This window comes from Neolamprologus brichardi, chromosome 22 (assembly GCF_056152115.1).
Source record: "Neolamprologus brichardi isolate AB-2024 chromosome 22, ASM5615211v1, whole genome shotgun sequence".
Lineage (NCBI taxonomy): Eukaryota > Metazoa > Chordata > Actinopteri > Cichliformes > Cichlidae > Neolamprologus > Neolamprologus brichardi.
In genome coordinates this window covers 844,165-865,468 of record NC_142124.1, presented here as the reverse complement: position 1 = coordinate 865,468, position 21,304 = coordinate 844,165, and the positions used below count along the sequence as shown (strand labels likewise).

Below are 21,304 nucleotides of genomic sequence, written 5' to 3'. Positions count from 1 at the left end.
CTACTTCCTTTTCTTCGCCTTGTTCCTTGTGATAAGAGTCAGAGGATTCATTCTATCACCTGCCATGTTTCCTCCGGCCTCCTTGACCTCCAGCTCAACTCCCCCATTGCTGCCCACGTCCCTTGCAAAGGAGAGGGGTACTGGGTGGCCGAGGATAAATTATGTTCCTGCAACCTGCGGCCTCACACTGCTGCAGTCATTTGCAATGTACAAGTGACTTCCTGAATCCCAGGCTTGCAGCCTCAGATTAGAGGCGTCAGCTGCTCGGGCCTTGTCAGTCCCTGTATGTCTGAGGAAGCAAAGCTCTCGCCATCACCATTCCTCAACATCGTTGACTGTTTCCCAGCAGGCGGCTCTGCCTTTGTGTTCTGATGCTGGACGGGCTAACATCTCACCCACTGAGTAAGAGAGACTATGATACATATGTTAGCCATGAGTAAAGAGATTTAAGAGTAGAGATTGACTCTTATGTGTCCAGGCAATCTAAATCAGAGTGTTTTGTTTCTGAATTTTCTAACAGAGAAAAGACTGTTAGTTATACTACTAAACCAACAGTGGGGAGGCACACTCAAACTCTTTTTGAGTGTTCTTGGGGTTTTGTTAATCTTGTTAAAAATCTTTTGTTTTGGGTCTAGGTATAAAGAGTTTTCTGTTTATGAGCCAACCCATCAAGCTGTCATGTGTTTTTCAACCAGCTCGTATAACGTTCGTATAACATTATCTACACTTTCTGACTGCAAGTCAAGCTCACAGCAAAAAGAGCTCAGACTGTGTTAACTTTCTGTTTTCTGGATCTGCTAATGTTGAACTATCTATAATTAAGCCTGACTGTGTTCCTGAGCTGGCCCCTCCTGAGACTCAGGTTAGCTACCCAGAGTCTGTTTGGCTCAAGACTAAGACCAATGCAAATATGCAGGAAACTTTAACTCTGTTTTCTTTCCAAGCCTGGAATCAAACAGACCATTGCCTTTTGTACTCATAAAGACTTTTGTGCCCCCTTGCCGCCTCAAGTGACAACTTTAACTCCTTTTCCTGCTCCCAGGTCAGCAGTTCTCCAGCCTTCCTGGTCATCATGGTGAGTCCAGCCGTACCAACTCCTCGGGTGGGAGCGGCTAGTGACCAGCAGGTGCTCGATCCCATTAATGTATCAGCTGGAGGCTCAGGAGAGCCTGACCAGCATCCTTGTTCACCAGCTGGGGGCTCTGGAGGGCCAGTCTACCCACCTGCTGCTCAGCCAGAGGTCTGGGCAAGGCTACGCGACAGCCAGACACCTGCCAAGCCACCTGAGTTGATTGGTGGTGGAACGTCACCTGCTTCATGTTTTGTAGCTTAGTTACCACACCAGGAGTTTGTTCTGTACTCCTGCATCTATCCTTTCATCTTTTAATGTATCAATATTTTACAAATCTTTTCTTTTTGCAGACTAAAGTTGGCTTTACACAATGTTTGAATGAATGGACTTCTTACTGAGGTAAAGGGGCTTCAACGTCAGAAACATATCCAGCTTTTAGTGATTTTTTGAAGTAATTGATCCATCATCTTCATTAGTTCTCTGCATTTATCACTGAGCCATGATAGGTCACCTTTTTTGTTGAAATAAAGGTGACCCACCATGAAATATTTAATTATGGATAGAAGGTTTCACTACTTATTGTAACATCATCACATGGAATAATTTTAGTCCAATTTAGCTCCTTTCCTAATTGAAATATTGGCCTTTTGGGGACTACATCATGAAAAGACGATGAATTAACTGCATGTTTTAGTTCGTTTTCTTACCAAAAAAGAGCTTCATGGTCAGAAAGCCCAGTTAAGAGATTATAAGTTTTGTGATTTCTTTCAGATTAATTCAAAAATAAAAGATCTATCCTTGTCTTGGACTGTTTAAGTATACAGGTTGGCCCATTAATTAATTCGACATTATTGAACTGTTGAGTTATCAGGTTTTTCGTATCTTTTTTATATATAGAACAATAAGAGCAGCTGTACGAGTAATAAATGGTATGAAGAATATAATGTCCAGGGTTGTGCAATCCACATTTGTGTCTTGTGCAGTGCAAATATGCTTAAAGTGATTTATTTAAGTGACTTGTGATAAAGTGATTCGATTAGATGACCCCGCAGTGTAGTTGTGCAGTGGCCACCAGTGTAATCAAATGTCCAGAATGTCCAGTGTAAGAACCATATGTGTGGGTCAGTGCTGTGTGGTGGTGTGATTGAGAGACGTATCGCCTGCAGGAAGAAGCTCCTCCTCAGTCTCTCTGTGTTGGTCTTCAGGGAGCGGAATCTCTTTCCTGACCTCAGCAGAGAGAACAGTCTGTTGTTGGGATGGCTGAGGTCCTTCACGATCTTCCTGGCCTTGGTCCAGCACCGCCTGCTGTAGACTGAGTGCAGGTCAGGGAGCTCGGAGCGGATGGTGCGCTCAGCTGATCGCACAACCCTCTGTAGAGCTCGTCTGTCCTGCATGGTGCTGTTCCCGAACCAGGTTGAGATGTTTCCCGTTAGGATGCTCTCTATGGTGCACGAGTAAGTTCCTGAGCATATATAAAAAAAAAAAAAACACCCAGCACGCCCCTGCGGGCGGTTTATCCTTCAAGCTCCTCTACCAGAGGCCTGGGAGCTTGAGGGTCCTGCGCAGTATCTTAGCTGTTCCAAGGACTGCGCTCTTCTGGACAGAGATCTCCGATGTTATTCCCGGGATCTGCTGGAGCCGCTCACCTAGCTTGGGAGTCACCGCACCTAGTGCTCCGATTACCACGGGGACCACCGTTACCTTCACCCTCCACATCCTCTCGAGCTCTTCTCTGAGCCCTTGGTATTTCTCCAGCTTCTCGTGTTCCTTCTTCCTGATGTTGCTGTCATTGGGAACCGCTACATCGATCACTACGACCGTCTTCTTCTGTTTGTCTACCACCACTATGTCCGGTTGGTTAGCCACCACCAGTTTGTCCGTCTGTATCTGGAAGTCCCACAGGATCTTAGCTCGGTCATTCTCCACCCTTGGGGGCATTTCCCATTTTGACCTCGGGACTTCCAGGTTATACTCGGCACAGATGTTCCTGTACACTATGCCGGCCACTTGGTTATGGCGTTCCATGTATGCCTTGCCTGCTAGCCTCTTGCACCCTGCTGTTATGTGCTGGATTGTCTCTGGGGCATCTTTACACAGCCTGCACCTGGGGTCTTGCCTGGTGTGATAGACCCCAGCCTATATATATATATATATATATATATATAATACTCTCTTTTTGTTGCAAGTTAATTTAATGATTTGATCATTAAATTAGTCTGAAGTTATTCCAACACATGGAGCTTTTTTCTTAATTCTGTGGAGATACAGGGATGAAGACAGGTATGGAAAGTTTAAAAAAGAATAGAATGCCTTTTAATGTCACTATACACATGTACAATGAGAATAAAAGCAACTCCTGCGGGGGGTGAGGTACGCAGTTCTGTGGCGCTATATACATATTCAAGAAAAAAAGTGATTTTATATATACAGTGTGGGTTATTGCACGTATTAAATAAATTGAAAGTTTAGAAAATAAAGCTGAGCAAGTTTGATCCCGACGCACGCTCAGTCATATGAGGTGTGGTTATTGAAGCTGCCTCTCGTTACATAAACTTTCAGCCACACCTCATAGTTTAGCCTGTTGTGCATTAACAGGCGCTCAGAATTAGAATTTATTGTTTTGTGCATTGAAGTCAACAAACAACTTCAATCATTTTTCTGGAGTCTTAGGAGGTGGTTGAGTCTTCATCGAGGAAAGACACATATCCGTCAAACAGAAGGGACACGTCACTGGCAGCTACGACACCATGAAACCTGTCCTGTCTGACCTTTAATCAGCTATTTCTGTCATTAGGTGTTTCTAAAGTATGATTGAGACATAATAGAATAATCCTTTATCCTTTGTTAATAGAGACATAATTGATAGAGACATGATTGAGACATAATAGTTTAATACTGACGATCTGTCAACAACATGTTCTAAAAAAAGTCCTCAGGTCTTAAACTGGTGGAGTCCTGTTCTGCAGGCGTGTCCAGAAGATTTATCAGCAAAATTTTCTCTAATCATTGGTGGGAGATGCTACTGCTTTTAAGATGTGAACGTTTCATTACAAGTAAGAGTCCCGGGTTGCACTTTGTTTTATGGCACATTATCAGATATGGTGAGCTGTATCATATCTGACAAAAACATTTTCTTTATTAAACTCTAAACACAGTGACACTCTGATCTGACACCTCCCCGAATATGGTGCCATTATTAACCTCATATATGTTTTAAATTCAAGCCAATATTACAAGACAATAATTTTAATGGATCTTTATCTAGCATAGTTTTATTTTATTACAGGGTGATTTGTTGCTCATTAGAATAAACCTCTTTGTTAAACTCTAAAATTCCTTTTTACTAAAGCATATGTGGTGGGGGCGTGGTCTGCGGTGCATTCATAATTTCATAATAGATGTGTTCATTATGAAAATCACCATAACAAACAACTTTGATTTCTTGGAGCTATAAAGAGATCCTAGAACAATCAAAACAAAAGAGTGAATGAAGACAGTCACCACCCTAAAGTATAGAATATTTCTCTGCATTGGGTGTGTTGCTGCTTAAATACATCATCAGACTGTAATAGTCTGTGCTGTCAGCCAGCTTGTTGGTATTTACCAGGAGAATAAAAAAGAATCTACATGCTTTTGTTAAACATGTTCCTGGTTCTGATCACTGATGTCAGCAGCTGCACACAATGAATCAAACAAACAAATTCCCCATGCGTGGGACTAATAAAGGTCATCTTATCTGTTATCTTATCTGAAACATCTCTGCGCAATATTTAGCAAAGACTTCCAACAAAACATTTCATGTAAAAGTAACTTATGTTGACTGAACCTTACCGCCTACTGGTGTTGGCCAGAGGGGCCGATGGCGCGATATGGCAGCCTCGCTTCTGTCAGTCTGCCCCAGGGCAGCTGTGGCTACAACTGTAGCTGCCTCCAGCAGTGTGTGAATGTGAGAGTGAATGAATAGTGGCATTGTAAAGCGCTTTGGGTGCCTTGAAAAGCGCTATATAAATGCAATCCATTATTATTATTACTGAACCTCAGTCAGTCAATACGGCAGTTATGTGACAACACTGTGGTGTTGGGGATGAATGTGTGAAATGAACCAGGATTTGTAGTTTGAGATAGAGATATCAAAAAATGTCTTAGGACAAAAATGGCTGGTTCTATGATTTAAAGAATAAAGCTTTCCAGTAAAGTGCCATATTTGTCACATGGCAAAAGACAATTAGTCTTTGTTTGTACATAAATGTTTGTACATAAAAAAAAAATTAATGAAAATAAAAAAGGGATAATTTCATGTTCATAGTCTTACAATCCCCCAGCAGCATAAGTCTTGAGCAGTTTTGTAGGAATGGGGTCTAAAAGACACGTTGATGGTTTGGAGGAAGTAATTATTAAAGTTAACTCAGAAAGATCAATTGGAGAAAAAGACTCTAAATGAATATCAATGTAACTGAAAGTAGCTGTAGATAATATTACATCTGTGGGATTACAGCCCGTTCTCACTCCCGAGGCATAATATACTGATTTGTCACATCCCGCGGCATTCCTAAGGAAAGCGAAAGGTGACCGTTTGCATTCTTATGCTACACGCCGGGTTACGCATGAAATCCAGTAGAATGACGCTCCCACGGTAATACGTGTTCCAGCCCAAACCATAACCTTATCCCTAACCTTAGCCAGCACTTTAATAATGTTAAATAGTGTTTTCCAAAGCGATTTAAGTAAAATAAATGTGCACGTGTAGATTCATTCCAAACGGTTCTCATATTTCCTCACTTTTCTGATCTCATCATATAGGGACGCGTTGGGTGCCTGGAAGTGTAATATACAGACGATTTGCCACCTAGCGTAAAATGTTACGCTTTGGGAGTGAGAACGTGTTGGAGATGATTATGAGTAGATTAAGAAGTAAAATTATTAACAAGATAATCGACCTCTGTTGGAGTAGTGTTCAGGTAGCTGCTCTGCTCTGTGTTGGTACAGGGCATTGACGATGATAACAGTGGGTGGATTATATTCTTAAACTTAGTTACAGCGCTTTCAGAAAGACATCTACTGTGATAAAGTCTACTCTCCACTGCTGTGTAATCAATTATTGTAAATGTAAATGTTATCAGGAAATGATCAGACAGGAGAGGGTTTTCAGGAAACACTGTCATTGTCATGGTCCTGGGCCAAATTGGCCCAGCATTCTTAGTTTTCTTGTATTTTTGTATTTTGTTCCTTATGCCGTGGTTCCTAGGTTCTGTTAAAGATGTTCCTTATTTGATTACCTCCTGTGTGCCCCTCTGTGTATCTGTGAGCCCTCGTTTCCCCTCCTTGTGTTTCATTCAATGTTTTCCCAGCCCGTTATGTCTGTGCTCTCCCTCCTCCTGTCTGAACCTCTGTGTACTTCCTGTTTTACTTTGACAGTCTCTCGTCAGTATGTGTCATGTTGTGTTCACTCCTGCCCTGTCTCGTTACGATTATCTGTGTCAGCTGTGTTCCCCGTGTGCTCCCACTTCCCTCGTTAACCCTCTGTGTATTTATGTGCATGTCTCCCTCAGTTCAGGGTCGCGTCGTCAATGTCTCCTCCCCGAACCTGTGTGCCTTTCTGTGTGCCTCGGTCTTCTGTTAGCATTCCCAGTTTAGTTCTGTTTCTTTGTAAGGCCTGCAATAAAGCAGTGATTTTGAGTTCAGTTCCTGTCTCCGTGAGTTTTGCGTTTGGGTCCTCATCTGCCTCCACACAGCCAGTTCATGACAGTTATACTGCCTGTATTTATCAGTAATGTACCAGAGGCCTTCAAGTTGGCAGAAGTTAAAAAGCCATCTCCAACCTTCCTTTCATATCAAGGAAATGGAAATGGAAATCAAATCCTTGAAGGAGTAGTTGTCAAACAGCTGACAGATCATCTGCAGAGGAATGGCTTATTTGAAGAGTTTCAGTCAGGATTCAGAGCTCATCGTGTCAAAGAGAGTCGGGATTAAATCAGACAGATATAATTTATGTAGGCTCTCAAATGAGTTATGATCTGATATGGATGAGGACTCAGGTTTCATTTTAAAGCTGGGAAAACCAAAATGTCTTTTAACTGTGGTCAGAGTGAAAGGATTACTCTCCTGCTGCATATTGAATGTTTATGTGAGAACAGTGAGCTGTCTGCAGCACAGAATGTGAAGACCAGCACAACAGTGATAAACAACAAAGCCTGTGTGTTTGTACTGCACATCAGAGCCAACGACAGGCTGTCATTTGACTGAGGAGCGGTAAGACACTGCATACAAGACACTGAGTTGAACATGTTTCTCTGTATTCACATAAAAATGCATCTATTTACTCAGAAAAGTCTTTTTAAAAATCTGGCTGATTTCTGTATGGTTACATAATCTATCCATCCATCCATTCGCTTATCCTTTTCAGGGTCGCGGGGGGCGCTGGAGCCTATCCCAGCTGTCATAGGGCGAGAGGCGGGGTACACCCTGGACAGATCGCCAATCTGTCGCAGGGCCAACACACAGGGACAGACAACCCGGAGGGAACCCACGCAGACACGGGGAGAACATGCAAACTCCACACAGAAAGACCCCGGCCTGATGTTGGAATTGAACTCAGGACCTTCTTGCTGTGCAGCAACAGTGCTAACCACCGTGCCACTGTGCTGCCTGGTTACATAATCCTTCCTTATGAAACCATCCTATCTAATGACTTCATAATGAAATCAACCCAGGCTGGTTCCAGACAGCAAAGCTGACTGGTGAATAAAGGGCAAACATTTGATGCGTTTCCGCTCACAATATAGGGACTGACAGTTAACAAAGGAGAGCACAATAGAAGAAATGACACACCTGCTAGTTTCTCTCTATAATAATACATCACATTTACAATACAGTATATTTGCCAAGTCATACTCTGAGTTTCTCTGCATGAAAACAAAAATAAAGGAAAACAGAATCTAAGAATGGCTGGAAACATATGAGATTGTAAATATATGCTCTGACAAAAGTCAAAAGAACAAACTGGACAAGCTCCTTGACGTGCAATTTAAATATTCCAGCTTTGTGGTGCCTTATTTAAACAAAAATATAAGAATCACGTAATGGAACTTTTCTTAAGAAATAAATGTGGAATCCATTCATTCACATTAAATAATGTGAAAATAAGTACGATGCATCCCAGTTTACTGAGGTGTGAGAAATACATCCACACACTTACTGGAAAAAAAACAGCAGAGAAAAGTGAGTTGGGCCGTTATATGTGAGGAGCAGTGTAGCTTTGCTAACCCTCGTGTTGAGACGTTACATACCTGTGTGACAGCTGAACAAAAAAATCAATGAAGTGAATCCAAAGAAAGAAAAACAGGGATTTATCAGCCACAAAGGGGGTGACTTTATATTTCAGGTTTACTGGACTGCATTAAGAGCTATATGTGTACCTGAGTTTAAGAACATGCAGCTTTATCTGGCCTGAATGAAACCACTGCACCTGCATTTGGACAAACCAGTCTGGGTTGTGCCTCTTATCTGGACCCCTCCCTGTCAAGCTATGTCATCCACCTCTAGCTGAGTGGGGAGACACACCCAGACTGGCAGTCTATGTATGCACTCTAACCTGGAACATACTGGCTCAGTTCCCTGAAGCTACTCCACCATCTGCTTACCTTTCTAACTCCATTCAGAGTAAGGGTCTGCCACATTAATGCCACTCCTAACCAAATAACATTAAACATGTTTAAGGGAACTTTTGTTCATATCTTCTCAAGAAGACATCGCAGATGAAGGTCAAATGTACCTGAATGAACTTGTCTATTGATCTCTCAGTCAGAATCACACACTAACTGTCACAATCCTGGGTCTTATGACCCAGCGGTCTCAGTTTCTTGTGTTTTATCATTTTGTATTATGATTTGAGTCCACCTTGTTAGTTTAGTCCTGGTCCCAAGGTTGTCATGTTTGGCTTTTGGTTGTTAGATTTCCGCATGTCTTTGCTCCTTATTGTCCTCTGTGTACCTGTGTTCATATAGCTCTGGGAATTTTCAGTTCTGTGTCCTCCCTGTCTTTTTATGCATTTATGTGTTTCGTCTCGCGTCGTCCTTCAGTTTTGTGTGTATTTCCCTGTGATTTCCCTGTGCCTCCTTGTGAGTTAGTTTTAGTTCTCCCCAGTGTAGTTTTGTATCGCCCTTTGCCTTTCTGTTAATAAAGCTGTGTTTTGAGTTTATCTACACGTGTTGTGAGTCTTGCATTTGGGTCCTCACCTCCCTGCACACACCCAGTCCCTGACACTAACATAACTCAGCTCATTTAAACATTTCACATTTTCACGTCCTTCAGTTTTTAATTGTTGCACTTACAGGATGTGAGCTGGACAACATTAATAATCTTAATGAGGTACATGTGACATCGGCGACACAGCTACTGAGATGAAGCTCATTTTGCAGCAGAGGTGGTTGTAGTTACAGTAGCTGTGGTTGGAGCAGCTGTGGTTGGAGCAGCTGTGTCTGAGAGCTGCATGAAGCTGTAGTGAAGAGAAACTGTTTGATCAACTGAACTTTTGGTACCACATGTACACTGCAGTCTAAAGTCTTAGACATATGAAGTTACATCATAATTTAATAGAACTTGTTACTTGTAAGCTGTACACCACAGTGAAAGCAAGTGTGATGTTTTATAAGCCAGCGACATGAGATAACATCAGCATCCATATAAATATGTGCAGGTGAAGTAATGGTAGATATCGTCCTGGTTGAAGGTGTGTGCAGAAACGGCTTGAATGCAAGTGTCTCTCTGCTTTTGTCCTCCTGAAACAGCCAACAACACTGACTGTTGCAGTGCTATTTCACACATGCTCTGTGACATTTTTCTGCTGCTACATTTTACTGCTGTCACTGTGAACAGGTTTGTAGAGAAACTATTATTGGAGAAATCATTCTCATCATAAAACAGTCAGGGGACACTCATTAATCAATGCAAAGAGACTTTATTTATGATAGTTTTGAAAAGTGCAATGATAAGATCAGTGTTGAGATAGCAGACATCACAATATTGTTAATATTAGTCCCCTGATCACACGTTTGGATGATACACATACAAACAACATCTCAGGGAGGAAAACATCAAACAGGTCTGACCCCCCCCCCCTAGAACTAAAATAAATAAGAATTCAAATATGCTTTACAACTTGGTTACTTAATAATTTCAAAACTTCACATGTACTTTGGTTTATTGCTTCATTTTCAGGATATGAACTTAAAAATGTTAAAAATATGAGCTGAGTACATGTGACATCAGAACCAGAACTACTGTAAGGAAGCTTGTGTTGTTGACCATGGCAGAGGAGGTGGTTGTTGCAGTAGTTCTGGTTGTTGTTCTGGTTGTTGTTGGGGTAGTTGAGGTTGTTGTTGGGGTAGTTGCTGATGTTTTTGTAGTTGTTGTACTTGTTGTTGGGATACTTGAGGTTGTTGCAGGGGTAGTTGTTGATGTTGTTGTAGTGGTTGTACTTGTTGGGGTAGTTGTGGTTGTTGTTGGGGTCATTGCTGATGTCGTTGTAGTGGATGTAGTTGTTGGGGTAGTTGTGCTTGTTGTTGGGGTAGTTGCCGATGTTTTTGTAGTGGTTGTACTTGTTGTTGGGATACTTGAGGTTGATGTAGGGGTAGTTGTTGATGTTGTTGTAGTGGCTGTGGTTGTTGTTGGGGTAGTTGAGGTTGCTGTTGGAGCAGCTGTGGTTGTTGTTGGGGCAGCTGTTGTGGATGTTGTTGGGGCTGCAGTTGTAGTACTTGTTGGAGCACCAGTTGTAGTTGTGGTTGTGGTTGTTGTCACTACAGCTGTAGTTGTTGTTATTGGGGCTGCAGTTGTAGATGTTGTTGGGGCAGCTGTTTTGGTCGTTGTAGGGGCAGGAGTCGTGGTTGTTGGGGCTACTGTTGTGGTTGTGGCAGTTGTTGTGGTTGTTGTTGGGGCAGCAGTTGTTGATGTTGTTGTTGGAGCAGCAGTTGTGGTTGTTGTTGGGGCACCTGTTGTAGTTATTGTTGGGGCACCTGTTGTGGTTGTAGTTGGGGCACCTGTTGTGGTTGTTAGAGCAGCTGTGCTTGTGGCTGCAGTTGTGGTTGTTGTTGGGGCAGCTGTAGTTGTCGTTGTTGCCGCAGCTGTTGTGGTTGTAGTTTGGGCAATTGTCGTGGTTGTTCTTGGTGTAGCTGTAGTTGTGTTAGTGACAGTTGTGGTTGTTGTTGGTGCAGCTGTAGTAGTTGTTTTTGGGACTGAAGTTGTGGTTGTTGTTGGTGCATTTGTAGAAGTTGTTGTTGGGGCAGTTGTTGTGGTTGTTATTGGTGCTGCAGTCATGGTTGTTACTGCAGCAGTTGTGGTTGTTGTTGGGGCACCTGTAGTAGTTGTTTTTGGGACTGAAGTTGTTGTGGTTGTTGTTTGGGCAGCTGTAGTTGTTGATGTGGGGGCGGTTGTTGTGGTTGTTGTTGGGGCAGCTGTAGTTGTTGTTGTTTGGGCAGTTGTTGTGGTTGTTTTTGATGCACCTGTAGTAGTAGTTGTAGGGACTGCAGTTGTTGTGGTTGTTGTTGGGGCACCTGTAATTGTTGTTGTTTGGGCAGTTGTTGTGGTTGTTGTTGGTGCACCTGTAGTAGTTGTTGTTGGAATTGAAGTTGGTGTGCTTGTTGTTGGCGCAGCAGTTGTAGTTGGGGCAGCTGTAGTTGTTGTTGTTGGGGCAGGTGTTGTGGTTGTTGTTGGTGCCACAGTTGTGGTTGTTGTTGGGGCAGTTGTAGTTGTTGTTGTTGGGACTGCAGCTGTTGTGTTTGTTGTTGGGGCAACTGTAGTTGTTGTTGTTGGAGCAGCTGTAGTTGTTGTTGTTGGGACTACAGCTATAGTTGTTGTTGTTGTTGGTGCCACAGTTGTGGTTGTTGTTGGGGCAGTTGTAGTTGTTGTTGTTGGGGCTGCAGTTGTAGTTATTAGCACAGCAGTTGTGGTTGGGGCAGCTGTTGTGGTTGTTGTTGGGGCAGCTGTAGCAGTTGTTGTTTGGGCAGCTGTAGTTGTTGCTGTTGGGGTAGCTGTAGTTGTTTTTGTGGGGGCGGTTGTTGTGGTTGTTGTTGGTGCTGCAGTTGTGGTTGTCGTTGGGGATGCCGTTGTAGTTGTTGGCTCAGCAGTTGTGGTTGTTGTGGTTGTTGTTGGTGCAGCTGTAGTAGTTGTTGTTGGGGCGGCTGTTGTGGTTGTAGTTGGTGCACCTGTAGTAGTTGATGTTGGGACTGGAGTTGTTGTGGTTGTTGTTGGAGCTGCAGTTGTAGTTGTTGGCACAGCAGTTGTGGTTGTTGTTGGGTTAACTGTAGCAGTTGTTGTTTGGGCAGCTGTAGTTGTTTTTGTTGGGGCAGCTGTAGTTGTTGTTTTGGAGGCGGTTGTTGTGGTTGTTGTTGGGGCTGCCGTTGTAGCTTTTGGGTCAGCAGTTGTGGTTGTTGTTGGGGCAGCTGTAGTTGTTGATGAGGGTGCGGTTGTTGTGGTTGTTGTTGGTGCACCTGTAGTAGTTGTTGTTGGGGCAGCTGCTGTGGTTGTTGTTGGGGCAGCTGTAGTTGTTGGGGCAGCTGTAGTTGTTGATGCGGAGGCTGCAGTTGTGGTTGTTGGGGTAGCTGTAGTTGTTGTTGGTGCAGCTGTAGAAGTTGTTGTTGGGACTACAGTTGTTGTGGTGGTTTTTGGGGCTGCAGTTGTAGTTTTTGGCGCTGCAGTTGTGGTTGTTTTGGTTGTTGTTGGTGCAGCTGTAGTAGTTGTTGTTGGGACGGCAGTTGTTGTGGTTGTTGTTGGGAAAGCTTTAGTTGTTGTTGTTGGGGCAGCTGTTGTGGTTGTTGTTGGTGCAGCTTTAGTAGTTGTTGTTGGGACTGCAGTTTTTGTGGTTGTTGTTGGGGCAGCTGTAGTTGTTGTTATTAGAGCAGATGTTGTGGTTGTTGTTGGGGCAGCTGTAGTTGTTGTTGTGGTTGTTGTTGGAGCTGCAGTTGTAGTTGTTGGCACAGCAGTTGTGGTTGTTGTTGGGGCAACTGTAGCAGTTGTTGTTTGGGCAGCTGTAGTTGTTGTTGTTGGGGCAGCTGTAGTTGTTGTTTTGGAGGCGGTTGTTGTGGTTGTTGTTGGGGCTGCAGTTGTGGTTGTTGTTGGGGCTGCTGTTGTAGTTGTTGGCGCAGCAGTTGTGGTTGTTGTTGGGGCAGCTGTAATTGTTGTTGTTTGGGCAGTTGTTGTGGTTGTTGTTGGTGCACCTGTAGTAGTTGTTGTTGGAATTGAAGTTGGTGTGCTTGTTGTTGGGGCTGCAGTTGTAGTTGTTGGCGCAGCAGTTGTGGTTGGGGTAGCTGTTGTGGTTGTTGTTGGGGCAGCTGTTGTGGTTGTTGTTGGGGCAGCTGTAGTTGTTGTTGTGGAGGCGCTTGTTGTGGTTGTTGTTGGTGCTGCAGTTGTGGTTGTTGTTGGGGCTGCCGTTGTAGCTTTTGGGTCAGCAGTTGTGGTTGGTGTTGGGGCAGCTGTAGTTGTTGTTGTTGGTGCAGCTGTAGTTGTTGTTGTGGAGGCGCTTGTTGTGGTTGTTGTTGGTGCTGCAGTTGTGGTTGTTGTTGGGGCTGCCGTTGTAGCTTTTGGGTCAGCAGTTGTGGTTGTTGTTGGGGCAGCTGTGGTTGTTGTTGGGGCAGCTGTAGTTGTTGATGAGGGTGCGGTTGTTGTGGTTGTTGTTTGTGCACCTGTAGTAGTTGTTGTTGGGGCAGCTTTTGTGGTTGTTGTTGGGGCAGCTGTAGTTGTTGTTGTTGCGACTGACGTTGTTGTGGTTGTTGTTGAGGCAGCTGTAGTTGTTTTTGTAGGGGCGGTTGTTGTGGTTGTTGTTGGTGCTGCAGTTGTGGTTGTTGTTGGGGCTGCCGTTGTAGTTGTTGGCGCAACAGTTGTGGTTGTTGTGGTTGTTGTTGGGGCGGTTGTTGTGGTTGTTGTTGGTGCTGCAGTTGTGCTTGTTGTTGGAGTTTCAGTTGTAGTTTTTGGCAAAGCAGTTGTGGTTGTTGTTGGGGCAGCTGTAGTTGTTGGGACAGCTGTAGTTGTTGTTGTTGCGGCAGCTGTAGTTGTTGTTGTGGAGGCGGTTGTTGTGGTTGTTGTGGGGGCAGCTGTTGTTGTTGTTGTGGGGGAAGTTGTAGTTGTTGTTGTGCGGGCGGCTGTAGTTGTTGTTGTTGGTGCACCAGTAGTAGTTGTTGTTGGGACTGAAGTTATTGTGCTTGTTGTTGGGGCTGCAGTTGTAGTTGTTGGCACAGCAGGCTTGGTTGTTGTTGGGGCAAGTGTAGCAGTTGTTGGGGCAGCTTTTGTGGCTGTTGTTGGGACTACAGTTGTTGTGGTGGTTGTTTGTGAAGCTGTAGTTGTTGTTGTTGGGGCAGCTGTAGTTGTTGTTTTTGGGGAAGCTGTAGTAGTTGTTGTTGGGACTGCAGTTGTTGTGGTTGTTGTTGGGGCCGCTGTAGTGGTTGTTGTTGGGGCTGCAGTTGTGGTTGTTGTTGGGGCAGCTGTAGTTGTTGTTGTTGGGGAAGCTGTAGTGGTTGTTGTTGGGGCTGCCGTTGTAGTTGTTGGCGCAGCAGTTATGGTTGTTGTTGGGGCTGCAGTTGTGGTTGCTGGCGCAGCAGTTGTGGTTGTTATTCGGGCAGCTGTAGTTGTTGTTTTTGGGGCACCTGTTATGGTTGTTGTTGGTGCACCTGTAGTTGTTGTTGGGACTGCAGTTGTTGTGGTTGTTGTTGGGACAGCTGTAGTTGTTGTTATTGGGACTGCAGTTGTTGTGGTTGTTGTTGGGGCAGCTGTAGTTGTTGTTGTTGAGGTAGTTGTTGTGGTTGTTGTTGCGGCTGCCATTGTAGTTGTTGGCGAATCAGTTGTGGTTGTTGTTGGGGCAGCTGTAGTTGTTGTTGTGGGGGCGGTTGTTGTGGTTGTTGTTGGGGCTGCAGTTGTGGTTGTTGGCGCACCAGTTGTGGTTGTTGTTGGGGCTGCAGTTGTGGTTTTTGGCGCAGCAATTGTGGTTGTTGTTTGGGCAGCTGTAGTTGTTGTTGTTGGGGCAGCTGTAGTTGTTGGGGCAGCTGTAGTTGTTGGGGCGGCTGTAGTTGTTGGGGCGGCTGGTGTTGTTGTTGTTGGTGCACCTGTAGTAGTTGTTGTTGGGACTGAAGTTATTGTGCTTGTTGTTGGGGCTGCAGTTGTGGTTGTTGTTGGAGCAACCGTAGCAGTTGTTGGGGCAGCTGTTGTGGTTGTTGTTGGGGAAGCTGTAGTTGTTGTTGTGGGGGCGGTTATTGTGGTTGTTGTTGGGGCTGCAGTTGTGGTTTTTGGCGCAGCAGTTGTGGTTGTTGTTGGGGCTGCTGTTGTGGCTGTTGGCACAGCAGTTGTGGTTGTTGTTGGGGCAGCTGTAGTTGTTGTTGTTGGGGCAGCTGTTATGGTTGTTGTTGGTGCACCTGTAGTTGTTGTTGGGACTGCAGTTGTTGTGGTTGTTGTTGGGGCCGCTGTAGTGGTTGTTGTTGGGGCTGCAGTTGTTGTGGTTCTTGTTGGGGCAGCTGTAGTTGTTGTTGTTGGGGTAGCTGTTGTGGTTGTTGTTGCGGCTGCCATTGTAGTTGTTGGCGCATCAGTTGTGGTTGTTGTTGGGGCAGCTGTAGTTGTTGTTGTGGGGGCGGTTGTTGTGGTTGTTGTTGGGGCTGCAGTTGTGGTTGTTGGCGCAGCAGTTGTGGTTGTTGTTGGGGCAGCTTTTGTGGTTGTTGTTGGTGCAGCTGTAGAAGTTGTTGTTTGGGCAGCTGTTGTGGTTGGTGTTGGGGCAGCTGTTGTGGTTGTTGTTGGTGCAACTGTTGTAGTTGTTGTTGTGAATGCAGTTGTTGTGGTTGCTGTTGGGGCAGCTGTAGTTGTTGTTGTTGGGGAAGCTGTTTTGGTTGTTGTTGGGGCAGCTGTAGTTGTTGTTGTTGGGGAAGCTGTTGTGGTTGTTGTTGCGGCTGGCATTGTAGTTGTTGGCGCATCAGTTGTGGTTGTTGTTGGTGCAACTGTTGTAGTTGTTGTTGGGAATGCAGTTGTTGTGGTTGTTGTTGGGGCAGCTGTAGTTGTTGTTGGGACTGCAGTTGTTGTGGTTGCTGTTGGGACAGCTGTAGTTGTTGTTGTTGGGGCGGCTGTTGTGGTTTTTGTTGTTGCAGCTTTAGTAGTTGTTGTTGGGACTGCAGTTGTTGTTGTTGGCGCAGCAGTTGTGGTTGTTGTTGGGGCAGCTGTTGTGTTTGTTGGCGCAGCAGTTGTGGTTGTTGTTGGGGCAGCTGTAGTTGTTGTTGGGGCAGCTGTAGTTGTTGTTGGGGCAGCTGTAGTTGTTGTTAGTGCAACTGTAATAGTTGTTTTTGGGACTGAAGTTGTTGTGGTTGTTGTTGGGGCAGCTGTAGTTGTTGTTGGGACTGCAGTTGTTGTGGTTGCTGTTGGAGCAGCTGTAGTTGTTGTTGGGGCGGCTTCTGTGGTTGTTGTTGGGGCAGCTGTAGTTGTTGTTGTGGGGGCGGGTATTGTGGTTGTTGTTGGGGCTGCAATTGTGGTTGTTGTTTGGGCTGCAGTTGTGGTTGTTGTTGCGGCTGCCATTGTAGTTGTTGGCGCATCAGTTGTGGTTGTTGTTGGGGCAGCTGTAGTTGTTGTTGTGGGGGCGGTTGTTGTGGTTGTTGTTGGGGCAGCTGTAATTGTTGTTGTTGGCGCAGCAGTTGTGGTTGTTGGCGCAGCAGTTGTGGTTGTTGTTGGCGCAGCTGTAGTTGTTGTTGTGGGGGCGTTTGTTGTGGTTGTTTTTGGGGCTGCAGTTGTTGTTGTTCGCGCAGAAGTTGTGGTTGTTGTTGGGGCAGCTGTAGTTGTTGTTGGGGCAGCTGTAGTTGTTGTTGGGGCAGCTGTAGTTGTTGTTAGTGCAACTGTAATAGTTGTTTTTGGGACTGAAGTTGTTGTGGTTGTTGTTGGGGCAGCTGTAGTTGTTGTTGGGACTGCAGTTGTTGTGGTTGCTGTTGGAGCAGCTGTAGTTGTTGTTGGGGCGGCTTCTGTGGTTGTTGTTGGGGCAGCTGTAGTTGTTGTTGTGGGGGCGGGTATTGTGGTTGTTGTTGGGGCTGCAATTGTGGTTGTTGTTTGGGCTGCAGTTGTGGTTGTTGTTGCGGCTGCCATTGTAGTTGTTGGCACATCAGTTGTGGTTGTTGTTGGGGCAGCTGTAGTTGTTGTTGTGGGGGCGGTTGTTGTGGTTGTTGTTGGGGCAGCTGTAATTGTTGTTGTTGGCGCAGCAGTTGTGGTTGTTGGCGCAGCAGTTGTGGTTGTTGTTGGGGCAGCTGTAGTTGTTGTTGTGGGGGCGTTTGTTGTGGTTGTTTTTGGGGCTGCAGTTGTGGTTGTTCGCGCAGAAGTTGTGGTTGTTGTTGGGGCAGCTGTAGTTGTTGTTATGGTTGTTGTTGGTGCAACTGTAATAATTGTTGTTGGGACTGCAGTTGTTGTGGTTGTTGTTGGGGCAGCTGTAGTTGTCGTTGTGGGGGCGGTTGTTGTGGTTGTTTTTGGGGCTGCAGTAGTTGTTGGTGGGGCAGCTGTAGTTGTTGTTGGGGCAGCTGTAGTTGTCTTTAGTGCAACTGTAATAGTTGTTGTTGGGACTAAAGTTGTTGTGGTTGTTGTTGGGGCAGCTGTATTTGTTGTTGGGACTGCAGTTGTTGTGGTTGCTGTTGGAGTAGTTGTAGTTGTTGTTGGGGCGGCTTCTGTGGTTGTTGTTGGGGCAGCTGTAGTTGTTGTTGTGTGGGCGGTTATTGTGATTGTTGTTGGGGCTGCAATTGTGGTTGTGTTTTGGGCTGCAGTTGTGGTTGTTGTTGGGGCTGCAGTTGTGGTTGTTGGCGCAGCAGTTGTGCTTGTTGTTGGGGCAGCTGTAGTGGTTGTTGTTGGGGCAGCTGTTGTGGTTGTTGTTGGGGCAGCTGTTGTGGTTGTTGTTGGGGCAGCAGTTGTGGTTGTTGTTGGGGCAGCTGTTGTGGTTGTTGTTGGTGCAGCTGTAGTAGTTGTTTTTTGGGCAGCTGTTGTGGTTGTTGTTGGGGCAGCTGTAGTTGTTGTTGTTGGCGCAGCAGTTGTGGTTGTTGTTGGCGCAGCTGTAGTTGTTGTTGTTGGGAATGCAGTTGTTGTGGTTGTTGTTGGGGAAGCTGTAGAAGTTGTTGTTGGGGCGGCTGTTGTGGTTGTTGTTGTGGCAGATGTAGTAGATGTTGTTGGAACTGCAGTTGTTGTTGTTGTTGTTGGGGCAGCTGTAGTTGTTGTTGTTGGCGCAGCAGTTTTGGTTGTTGGCGCAGCAGTTGTGGTTGTTGTTGGGGCAGCTGTAGTTGTTGTTGTGGGGGCGTTTGTTGTGGTTGTTTTTGGGGCTGCAGTTGTGGTTGTTCGCGCAGAAGTTGTGGTTGTTGTTGGGGAAGCTGTAGTTGTTGTTATGGTTGTTTTTGGTGCAACTGTAATAGTTGTTGTTGGGACTGCAGTTGTTGTGGTTTTTGTTGGGGCAGCTGTAGTTGTTGTTTTTGGCGCAGCAGTTGTGGTTGTTGTTGGGGCAGCTGTAGTTGTTGTTGTTGGGAATGCAGTTTTTGTGGTTGTTGTTGGGGCAGCTGTAGTTGTTGTTGAGACTGCAGTTGTTGTGGTTGCTGTTGGGACAGCTGTAGTTGTTGTTGTTGGGGAAGCTGTTGTGGTTGTGTTTGGGTCAGCTGTAGTTGTTGTTGCTGGGACTGCAGTTGTTGTGGTTGTTTTGGCTGCCGTTGTAGTTGTTGGCACATCAGTTGCGGTTGTTGTTGGGGCAGCAGTAGTTGTCGTTGTGGGGGCGGTTGTTGTGGTTGTTTTTGGGGCTCCAGTTGTGGTTGTTGTTGGCGTAGCAGTTGTGGTTGTTGTTGGCGTAGCAGTTGTGGTTGTTGTTGGGGCAGCTGTAGTTGTTCTTGTTGGGGCAGCTGTAGTTGTTGTTGTTGGGGCAGCTTTTGTGGTTGTTGTTGTTGCAGCTGTAGAAGTTGTTATTTGGGCAGCTGTTGTGGTTGTTGTTGGGGCAGCTGTAGTTGTTGTTGTGGGGGCGGTTATTGTGGTTGTTGTTGGGGGTGCAGTTGTGTTTGTTGTTGGGGCGGCTGTTGTGGTTGTTGTTGGGGCAGCTGTAGTTGTTGTTGTTGGGGTAGCTGTTGTGGTTGTTGCGGCTGCCGTTGTAGTTGTTGGCGCATCAGTTGCGGTTGTTGTTGGGGCAGCTGTAATTGTTGTTGTGGGGGCGGTTTTTGTGGTTGTTGTTGGGGCTGTAGTTGTGGTTGTTGTTGGGGCTGCAGTTGTGGTTGTTGTTGGGGCTGCAGTAATGGTTGTTTTTGGCGTAGCAGTTGTGGTTGTTGTTGGGGCTGCAGTTGTGGTTGTTGGCGCAGCAGTTGTGGTTGTTGTTGGGGTAGCTGTAGTTGTTCTTGTTGGGGCAGCTTTTGTGGTTGTTGTTGGTGCAGCTGTAGAAGTTGTTGTTTGGGCAGCTGTTGTGGTTGTTGTTTGGGCAGCTGTTGTGGTTGTTGTTGGGGCAGCTGTTGTGGTTGTTGTTGGTGCAGCTGTAGTAGTTGTTGTTTTGGCACCTGTTGTGGTTGTTGTCGGGGCAGCTGTAGTTGTTGTTGGTGGGAATGCAGTTGTTGTGGTTGTTGTTGGGGCAGCTGTAGTTGTTGTTGGGACTGCAGTTGTTGTGGTTGCTGTTGGGACAGCTGTAGTTGTTGTTGGGGCGGCTGTTGTGGTTGTTGTTGTTGCAGCTGTTGTGGTTGTTGTTGGGGCAGCTGTAGTTGTTGTTGGTGGGAATGCAGTTGTTGTGGTTGTTGTTTGGGCAGCTGGAGTTGTTGTTGAGACTGCAGTTGCTGTGGTTGCTGTTGGGACAGCTGTAGTTGTTGTTGTTGGGGCGGCTGTTGTGGTTGTTGTTGTTGCAGCTGTAGTAGTTGTTGTTGGGACTGCAGTTGTTGTTGTTATTGTTGGGGCAGCTGTAGTTGTTGTTGTTGGCGCAGCAGTTGTGGTTGTTTTTGGGGCAGCTGTTGTGGTTGTTGTTGGTGCAGCTGTAGTAGTTGTTGTTTGGGCACCTGTTGTGGTTGTTGTTGGGGCAGCTGTAGTTGTTGTTGGTGGGAATGCAGTTGTTGTGGTTGTTGTTGGAGCAGCTGTAGTTGTTGTTGTTGGGGCAGCTGTAGAAGTTGTTGTTTGGGCAGCTTTTGTGGTTGTTGTTGGGGCAGCTGTTGTGGTTGTTGTTGGTGCAGCTGTAGTAATTGCTGTTTGGGCAGCTGTTGAGGTTGTTGTTGGGACAGCTGTAGTTGTTGTTGGTGGGAATGCAGTTGTTGTGGTTGCTGTTGGGACAGCTGTAGTTGTTGTTGTTGGGGCGGCTGTTGTGGTTGTTGTTGGGGCAGCTGTAGTTGTTGTTGGTGGGAATGCAGTTGTTGTGGTTGTTGTTGGGGCAGCTGGAGTTGTTGTTGAGACTGCAGTTGCTGTGGTTGCTGTTGGGACAGCTGTAGTTGTTGTTGTTGGGGCGGCTGTTGTGGTTGTTGTTGTTGCAGCTGTAGTAGTTGTTGTTGGGACTGCAGTTGTTGTTGTTATTGTTGGGGCAGCTGTAGTTGTTGTTGTTGGCGCAGCAGTTGTGGTTGTTTTTGGGGCAGCTGTAGTTGGTGTTGTTGGGGTAGCTGTTGTGGTTGATGTTGCGGCTGCCGTTGTAGTTGTTGGCGCATCAGTTGCGGTTGTTTTTGGGGCAGCCGTAGTTTTTGTTGTGGGGGCGGTTTTTGTGGTTGTTGTTGGGGATGCAGTTGTGGTTGTTGTTGGAGCTGCAGTTGTGGTTGTTGGCGCAGCAGTTGTGGTTGTTGTTGGAGCAGCTGTAGTTGTTGTTGTTGGGGCAGCTGTAGAAGTTGTTGTTTGGGCAGCTTTTGTGGTTGTTGTTGGGGCAGCTGTTGTGGTTGTTGTTGGTGCAGCTGTAGTAATTGCTGTTTGGGCAGCTGTTGTTGTTGTTGTTGGGACAGCTGTAGTTGTTGTTGGTGGGAATGCAGTTGTTGTGGTTGCTGTTGGGACAGCTGTAGTTGTTGTTGTTGGGGCGGCTGTTGTGGTTGTTGTTGGGGCAGCTGTAGTTGTTGTTGGTGGGAATGCAGTTGTTGTGGTTGTTGTTGGGGCAGCTGGAGTTGTTGTTGAGACTGCAGTTGCTGTGGTTGCTGTTGGGACAGCTGTAGTTGTTGTTGTTGGGGCGGCTGTTGTGGTTGTTGTTGTTGCAGCTGTAGTAGTTGTTGTTGGGACTGCAGTTGTTGTTGTTATTGTTGGGGCAGCTGTAGTTGTTGTTGTTGGCGCAGC

The 21,304-nt window shown here is 45.8% G+C and overlaps 1 protein-coding gene across 1 annotated transcript in view; it reads right to left on the bottom strand.

Moving 5' to 3' along the window:
• LOC148096520 (uncharacterized) overlaps positions 1–21,304 on the bottom strand; it is a 31,203-nt gene continuing 9,899 nt past the window's right edge. The window contains 13 exon segments of the mRNA XM_087835449.1: positions 1–140; positions 10,265–10,415; positions 10,713–10,920; positions 11,107–11,420; positions 12,870–13,371; positions 14,227–14,302; positions 14,591–14,745; positions 14,989–15,072; positions 15,325–15,459; positions 15,634–17,340; positions 17,827–18,126; positions 19,291–20,157; positions 20,770–20,941. Of these exon segments, the coding sequence (XP_087691575.1) occupies positions 1–140; positions 10,265–10,415; positions 10,713–10,920; positions 11,107–11,420; positions 12,870–13,371; positions 14,227–14,302; positions 14,591–14,745; positions 14,989–15,072; positions 15,325–15,459; positions 15,634–17,340; positions 17,827–18,126; positions 19,291–20,157; positions 20,770–20,941 (4,811 nt within the window).